We start from the raw sequence: 9163 nt of genomic DNA, 5'->3' as shown, positions 1-9163 counted from the left end.
GTCTGTCCGTCCTGGAAGAGGGATCCCTCCTCAGTTGCTCTTCCTGAGGTTTCTACCTTTTTTTTCCCCCGTTAAAGGGTTTTTTTGGGGAGTTTTTCCTGATCAGCTGTGAGGGTCATAAGGACAGAGGGATGTTGTATGCTGTAAAGCCCTGTGGGGCAAATTGTGATTTGTGACATTGGGCTTTATAAATAAAAATGATTGATTGATTGAATTGACATAGTACACGTGGTTCACATGGTTCATGCAGGTGTTTAAAAAACAACAGGCTCATGAACACCGTCAGAAGTTGAAGCATACAGTCCAGTCTTAGTTTCACCTGCAGCAGCTCAGTCACGTCAGCTGGATGGGAAACAGCCTGGCTGTATCTTTAGCGAGCCGCTGGCAGCAGAAACCACCCTGTGCTACACAGATGTCTGCAGGCTGCACATAAAGGGAAACACCGAGGACCCCGAGGCATGGCTGAGTTTAGGAGAGCATCGCAATGAGCAAACAGAAGATATGAGCTGTGGGAGGGGTCGAGGGACACTGCGGCTCCAACTCATCTGAACTCTGAGTTCTGCACAAAGCTGGCGCTGACCCGACTGAACAGTGATGGAATAAAAATGGAAAACCACACTGTGTCAACTCCACTGTCAAAGTCATCAATAAATTCATCAACTAAAACTATGACCAATGACAAGTCCTCAAAATGAAACGACAAAGACGTGATCTGTCCGAGCCCTATGTTTTATAATCTGACGCGTCTGATACAGACCAGCTCAGAACATCTGCGTTACCTTCAGAGAAAGAGCTTGGTTTGAATTAAAATGAGTTGGTTGTTAAGGTTAGGGGACCTTCGTCATCATGGTGACGACGAGGCTGTGTTCACACTGCAGACCTTAGTGCTTGTGATTTGTGATACTGGGCTTTATAAATAAAATTGATTGATTGATACATACAGATGTATCAGTGGCTGAGAGAAACGTACAACGCCAACATTTCATGTTGGGTTGAGTGGGTTGAATACTGTGTGTGAACTGTGCTCAGTAAGCTCTAGATAAACTCAGGATGAACTCTGTTGTCATCGTGCTCCTTCATACAGTTTTTATATATTCTTCATCTCATATTTTATCATTGGAGGGTGTTACAAATATCATCTCCTGGAGTAACTTAATCTCCACAACAAAGTGTGTCAGTGAGTTAGAAAAAAAGCAGTGAAACATCCACTCACTTTATATGTCGAGGTATTTTATAATTCATGCTTTAAATCTCTTACATAATGGATAGCAATTTATATTGGCCTTTAACCACCAGCCTTACACCTCTTCCCTGTACATAATGGATGGGTTCCCACTTTCCCTGGATGCAGGATGCAGGATGACGCTAATGTGTGTGAAGGTGAAGAAGAGCAAAGCACATAAATCTGTTCTGCTCAGACGTCCTCAGTCCGGTCTGGATGTGTTCCACTGCGTGCATTTATTTCTCTTCCTACAGTCGGTTGGACTCGTCCTCACTTCCCCATAAATACGAGACAAAACTGCTGTGGTGTATTGATGTTCTGTCCCTCGGAAACAGAGAACAGTAACGGCACAGGCAGTGAAGTTTAGAAAAAACGGGTTTAAAGTTCTGGACAGGAGGCTGTGTGACAGACAGAGAGGTTTATCTGAATATTTTACCACAATGAATAATCGCTGAAACTCAACATAAGACCTGACTAAAGTGCAGATTCTGCAGTCTGAACCATCTGCAGGGAATGTGAGCTGAAAACTCATAAACACAGCCGACACAGGAGCACTCACCTGCAGGTTGGCACAGGTGGAGAACATACAAGCACTGTCCATGGGTTTGATTGCGTTGCCGTGCAGAGAGGGAGCGGGTTTGGAGATGATTGGCGGCTGGGCGGGGGGTAAGAAGGTGGATGACGGCTCGGTGACAAGAAGAGTCCCTCCCTCTGAGCCGTAACCAAACGACTGGATGGCATTCTCTGTGACGGGAGAGTCAGAGGGCAGACACAAAGAGGGAGAGCTGTTACCAATATTAGAGCCTCTTTACACTGCTATTATCCAAATTACACACTGACAGCTAAATTATTGTTTGCACACAGACTCATTTTACTTCCTGTCTTTATTTTTCCTGGGGGAGTAATCTGAATCAGTTTATTACACAGAAATATCTGTATTTGTATTCATGCACAAAGTTGGCAAATGATCTAATTTTCTGCCTCATTTTCTGTCTTTGTTCTACTCCCATTCATAATTTTTTGATTGTGTTTGCTGGTCACAAAATAGCTTTTTTAATCATTTACCTCCACTAATCCAGAAAAGAAGAACTGAGTCTGAAAACCATGTAGCGTGGCCCAAATGGTCAAACTGAATGATGGAACTTTCTGCATAGTTTCTCTTGCAAAACTGGAGGTTGTAGGTTTAATTCCAGATGAACAGATTCCAAGGAAATATAATAATTGGAAAATGGGAAAAACTAACATAAACTGATAGGAACTAAATATATGTAACACTCAAGTAGCCTGAAAATTAACGCCAAAACCTGCAGTTCCTCTAACGTCCACTTGAGGCGGGCTACAAGAGCGGGTCAGTCCCCACAGACCTCCATTTTAACATGTAGAAATAAACATGTTTACAGCCTGGTACAAAAAAAACAGTTTATTCTTTTAAACAGTCTGCACAGTTTAAAGATTAGAGTCACCAATTCAGTATCTGACCAAATGTCTCCCCTTCTGTTCCTGAGATATGATGTTAAAACATGATGATGTCACAGTCAAGCTGACCTTTGACCTTTTGACCTTCATCATTTTATCCTGTTAGACATTTGTGTTAAGTGTTGTTAGAATTAATGTATGAATTCTGGAGTTATGGCCAGAAACATGTTTAGTGGGATCATACTGACCTTCATGAGCCAAATTCCAATCAGTTTATTCATCAGTCCAAGTAGACGTTTGTGCCAAATTTTATTTACTTCTCTTAAGGTGTTATTGAGATATCACATCAACAAGAATGGGACGGATTGGAGGTCACAGTGACCTTTGACTTTTGACCACCAATTTCTAATCAGTTCATTGTTGAAACTAAGTGGACGTTTGTGTCAAATTCCCTCAAGGTGTTACTGACATATCACATGAACAAGAATGGGAGCGATTGAAGGTCACATTGACCTATGACCACCAATATCTCATCCGTTCATTCTTCTGTCAAAGTGGACATTTGTGCCAAATTTGTAGAAACACGTTAAGGAGAATGAAATGGATACGCACTGACCTTTGACCATAGAATTCTAATCAGTTCACTGTTGAAGTCCAAGTGAACGATTGTGCCAAAGTCGAATAAAGTCCCTCAAGGTGTTCTTGAGATATCGCATTCACGAGAATTGGAAAAATTGAAGGTCACAGTGACCTTGACCTTTGACCATCAATATCTAATCCGTTCATTCTTAAGTCAAAGTGGACATTTGTGCCAAATATTGTGAAAACACGGAAAGGAGAATGAGTCAGATGCACAGTGACCTTTGACCACCAAATTCTCATCAGTTCATTGTTGAGATCAAGTGGATGTTTGTGCCAAATTTGAAGAAATTCTCTCAAGGTGTTCTTACGATACCACATTCACGAGAATGAAACGACTACGCAGGTTGATTTTAGCGCTGCTCATCGTGGACTATATTGCTGTCATTGTTCATTTTAGTCAAACCATACAGTTTGAAAACGAGGCGCGGCTCCAACTAGAAAACAATGTTTTGGACTGAGACCACCTCTTCAAGAAGGTCTCAGTCCGGTTGTTTTGCTGTGTTCACACCTGCACAAACGCACCGCACTGAGAGTTTGACTGAACCGAACCAAACAGGGCAGGTGTGAGAGCAGTCCTCCTCAATCTGACACAGAGTTTGTGGTCATTTCACGTGTTTCTGTGAGATCAGGTTGCTCTGTTCATTCTCATTTTGATTAAGATTCTTTTGCCTTAAAAATGATTTATACAACCATATAATACACTCAGTGGTTTAGTTGGATACTCAGAGGTTTGTGCATATTTCTCTTTTAGGAAGTTAGTCGTGCTTGAAATACGACCAGTGTGTTTTGACTGTAGCTGAAGTTATACCTTAAAGCAAGTCAGTTTCCCAGGATTTGACAGAGAATGTTTCATTCTGGGGAAAAATATTCATCCCCAGGAGGTTGTGTATATAATCAGAGGAGTGCCAGAAGAATGTAAAACTGGTCTGAGGCATTTATGATAAAAAATAAGAAAGAAAAGCTCCTCTGCCCGTTGTACAGCCCCTAACTTCAGCCCATCATTTTCCCATCTATTGTTCAGTCCCTCAAACTGTCAGTTTTCAATATCACATCGCGAGGTCAACATGACATATGTACAACATCGACCTTCATCCTGCACTCCACAGCAAATCTGATGAAAACTCTTTGAGGCCTAAAAGGCACGCTGCTTTGGCTACAAGCAGTTCACAGCTCGTGTAACAGCATTATCTGTTCACATCTGAATAATGCATTCTGAAAATCCAATTTTGACCTGAAAATTGAAATTTCTTTGGAAATCTTTGTCGTCTTTTAAACAGTGTTATATTCAGGGGATCCACTGACCTCGGACACGTGCCAAAAATCTTTTTATCTTCTAATCTTTTAGAAGAAATGCAACAAACACACAGATGATGGTTCAATGTTTGGACACCAAGAGGAGGAGTAAACACTTTGTGAAGGCTGACAAACATCAGAATAAAGAATACATAGGCCTACAGATCCAGAGCATGTACGCACTGTCTAAGTGAGCTCCCATCTTTAATAAATACCTAGTTGGTGCTGGATGTCAGAAAGGTGTTCGACTCTAACATTGGACAGACGTTTCTTTTTGGTTGTAAATGAAAATCAATTGACAACAAAACCCAACACTGGCTCAACAAGAACCTCCATCACTGGATAAATGTTGCATTGTGGCTGGAATTGAACACCAGATATTTGACAAAAATCCAAAGTTGGGTTGACATGAATCTTCCAACATTAGACAGACGTTAAATTTTATTTGGAAATCAATATCAATTCGATGGCAAAACCCAACGTTGGACAGACATCAACCTTCTAACACTGGCCAGATGTTTAATTTTAGGTAGAAATTAAAAATCAAGTTGACGTCAAAAGATCAGCTCGACATTCACTTCTAGTGTTGGATAAATGTTGCATTGTGATTGGAAGTTAACATCAGATATTCGCTAAAACCCAACGTTGGTTGACGTCAACCTTCCCACACAGATGCTGGATTTTAGTTGAAAATCAAAAGCAGATATCCGTCACCCCACATTTAGATGTCAAAGTTGAACTTTGCTTAGTGTGGATTTTGTTGGTGCGACATCAGCGTTTTAACAGAGCCACTTTTTTGTTGTAAATGAAAAATGAATATAGTGAGAAACCAGGACGATGTCACACCAAGGTTGGACAGATGTCAGGATGCAATGTCAGACGGACCCAAACTATTAATTTGAAGAAATAGAACAGAAAATTTAATCTTTAAAATCTCAACCACAGCACCGTGCTGGAACAGCAGTGTGGTCACCGAACGAACAATTTCCAACACACTGAACAGAAATAAGTCATTAGAGAGCAGTGGGTTACTATCTGTAGTGTGATCCACTCTGACGTGTTTGATGAATGATTAATAAAAGCAGTCCACTCAACATGAGGTGAAGGCTGCGTCTCTGCCTCTGTGGGCCGACTGACATGTTAACACAAGTGAAGATTGTTCTTGAGACCTTGTTTTTCCAGGTACAGATATCTTTCTCTGTTTTGGTCTCCCGTCCACACGAAAACAGAATTTTAAAACTCCTGTCAGGCTGAAGAGATTCTGCTTTCAGTGTGACTTAAAGACAGAAAATTTTTGGAGTTTTTGGCTTATGACAACATATCTTCATACAACAGATCATACAACAGTGAAGTCCAGGCTTTACTGAACAAATGTGTAATGGTGGAATGCAGTTTTGACTCATTAAAGCAGAAGTAACGTTGCTATACCAACCACCAGCTGGTTTACAGTACGTCACTTCAGCGTTTCCTATGATGAATATGTTAAATTTGTCAGCGAGGTTGTGGTTAATGTGTGGTTATGTTTAGGCACAAAAAACACTTTGTTATGGTTTAGAAAAGATCAGGTTTAGGAGTTAAGGCAACCACGTTTGGTGGCGCAAAAGTTGCTGGAAAAGCAGGGAGGGGTCAGTAAAAAACGTCCAGGATTAGTGGTTCAAATGCTGCTAAGAAATGCTGCTAGGGGTCTGTAAAAAACCCAGCGGGAAACACCACTGGGAAATGTTGCTAAGGGTTGGTAAAAACATCCAGGATCGGTGGCACAAATGCCACTGGGAAAGGCAGCAGGGGTCAGTAAAAACCACTCTGGACCATGGCTCAAGTGACAGAAACTAACTGTCATGTTTTTGGTTAAAACACCTACATTTGGTGGCACAAAAGTTGCTGGAAAAGCAGGGACAGCTAGGTGAAAAACACTAAGGATTGGTGGCTCAAATCAGCTTTGAAAAGCTGCAAAGGGTCTGTACGAACCCCACTGAGAGACCCTGTGAAGGGTCAGTAAAAACATTCAGGATCAGTGGCTCAAATGCTGCTGAGAAATGCCGCGAAGGGTCTGTAAAAACCCCAGCAGGAAACGCCACTGGGAAACCCTGCAAAGAGTTGGGAAAATCACCCAGGATCGGTGGCTCAAATGATGCTGGGAAACTAAAACTATCATGTTTTGGGTTTTAACACCTATGTTTGGTGGCACAAAAGTCACAGTAAAAGCAGGGATGGGTTGGTGAAGAACACCCGGGATTGGTGGCTCAAACACTGCTGGAAAAACTAAACTTATTACAGGGAGAGTGTGTTGGAAGAAATGGAACTTTGCAGATATTGGCATTTGTTTTTGGGATAACAGCCAATCAGAAAATGGCTTTGGGTCCAATGGGACATTTTTTTGACAAACGAGGCCTTGGAATTTTGGGCTGTCGGAGCAATGGCCTGGCACCCATGTCACACTGTATGGTGCACAGGTTACAGTGCACAGTGTTCGCACTAATTCAACAAAGTGGACTCTGAGGTCGCGGCTTCATGGACCTAGGCCTGGATCCCTGATGTGAAAGCCTCCTCAGTGGTCTGATCTTGACTCGGTCTTGTTTTAGATTGTCTTGACTACAAAACTGGACAACAGTGATTTATTGTAATCATGACAACGAAAGTTATTTTAACCAAACATCAATCTTTTCCTGAACCATGTAGTTTTGTTCCCAAGCGTAATGTTCACTGGTATAAAACCAAAGAAAAGGCCCAGTGTAGAACATCTCTGAGCCCGCCCACAGCTGATCAGATTCAATCTTCAGACCCTCTGTGATCTGTATGATTAGATTCCAATAATGTTTAATGCAAGATAAAAATAAAGCTCTGATTATAAAGTATACTGACATGGTTTTGCTTTGCCACCCTTCACATTTGGCACGTGGACATGCATGTATATGTTCACATCAGGGGAGAGGAGGAGAAGGTGCAGAGGTGATATTGTAGTTGGGTTAGTGTTATTTAAAGAAGGCGTCTTGGGATCTTCAACACGTTGTCTCACACTTCTCTAGTCTTCCTCCTCCACCTAACCTTTCTCCTCAATTATCTGCCTCGCCCACACTTTCTTTTTTTCCCACTTATACATACGGCGCCTTACACCTCACACACTTCACACACACTTTGTGTTACTGTGTTCGTGAGGACTTCCCTGTCCGTTTAATTCACTCCACACTCTGACACCTGCTCCACAAGAACCTCCAACTAGAGCTGAAACTGCAGACAATTAATTTGCAATTATTTTGATTATCAGTTTGAGTCTCTCTCACGTAAGAATGCCACAAATTTATATCAGCTCTTTAAATGGCTGATCGATGTTCAGCTACCATCAACAAGACTCAACTCTATCTGGTGTTTTTTCACATTGAAATAAACCTATAAAAAATATATATATATATTTTATATAAATATATAAAAACCTACCACCTATAAATCAAAGGCTGGAAGACTTTGTGACACCTGACATGACTCTGTTATTTTACTGATGAATGGTTAAGATTTGTCGTTTAACACTAATAAAACAAGCTTCACTGACTGTGCTCTTTCATCTGCGCAATACTGCAAAAATCAGTCATATCCTGTCTCAAAAAGATGCAGAAAAATTGTTCCATGCATTTGTTACCTCCAGGCTGGATAACTGTAATTTCTTCTCTCCAGCTGATCCACATGTACTGACGAGAACTAAGAAAGAAGATCATATTTCTCCTGTTTTAGCTTCTCTGCACTGGCTCCCTGTAGCATCATTCTATTCACTTACAAAGCTCTCAATGGTCAGACTCCATCATATATCTGAGCAGTGGTTCCCAACCGATCCAGCCGCGGGGTTCATTTTCCTCCTTAGTCATCAGTTCAAGGTCCCACATGGTAATACATTTAGCATCATACGTGAATTCGGCCATGTCATGGAGCTAGTTTAATGTCTCTCTCAAGTAGCTGTCTGTTAGTCACTCACTCAACAGCAGGAAACGGCACTAAATAAAAGCTCTGTGCTGTAAATTCACTGTACTTAAAAATAAAGTGCATTTATTTACAAACTTGACACGTTTGTGAGTCACTTGCTGTACATTCATTTATTCCATTAATTAGGACTGGCTCTTACAGTTAGAGTTGATACTTATAGTTAGGACCAGCTCTCATAGTTAGGGCTGGCTCTTACAGTTAGAGCTGATATGGTTAGGACTTGCTTTTATAGTTAGGGCTGGCTCTTACAGTTAGGGCTGATACCTATAGTTAGGATCGGCTCTCATAGTAAGGACTGGCTCTTATGGTTAGGACTGGCTCTTATGGGTTAGGGCTGGCTCTTATAGGTACGGCTGGCTCTTATGGTTAGTGATGATACTTATAGTTAGGACTGGCTCTTACAGTTAGGACTGGCTCTTATAGGTACGGCTGGCTCTTATAGTTAGGGCTGATATGTATAGATAGGACTGGCTCTTACAGTTAGGGCTGATACTTATAGTTAGGACCGGCTCTTACAGTTAGGACTGGCTCTTACAGTTAGGACTGGCTCTTATAGGTACGGCTGGCTCTTATGGTTAGGGATGATACTTATAGTTAGGACTGGCTCTTACAGTTAGG

The 9163-nt window shown here is 41.5% G+C and overlaps 2 protein-coding genes across 2 annotated transcripts in view; both read right to left on the bottom strand.

Moving 5' to 3' along the window:
• LOC126396068 (uncharacterized) overlaps positions 1-9163 on the bottom strand; it is a 737953-nt gene that overhangs the window by 81057 nt on the left and 647733 nt on the right. The gene's annotated exons all lie outside the window — the stretch shown is intronic.
• The window catches only part of LOC126396036 (GDNF family receptor alpha-2-like), a 157299-nt gene that overhangs the window by 9147 nt on the left and 138989 nt on the right, over positions 1-9163 (bottom strand). Inside the window, exon 8 of the mRNA XM_050053862.1 lies at positions 1782-1966. Within this exon, the coding sequence (XP_049909819.1) occupies positions 1782-1966 (185 nt within the window). The remainder of the gene's footprint in view (positions 1-1781; positions 1967-9163) is intronic.

The sequence above is a fragment of the Epinephelus moara genome, chromosome 9 (assembly GCF_006386435.1).
Source record: "Epinephelus moara isolate mb chromosome 9, YSFRI_EMoa_1.0, whole genome shotgun sequence".
NCBI classification, from domain to species: Eukaryota; Metazoa; Chordata; class Actinopteri; order Perciformes; family Serranidae; genus Epinephelus; species Epinephelus moara.
The sequence above is the reverse complement of the archived record's forward strand: the minus strand, read 5'-3'. Positions and strand labels throughout refer to the sequence as shown.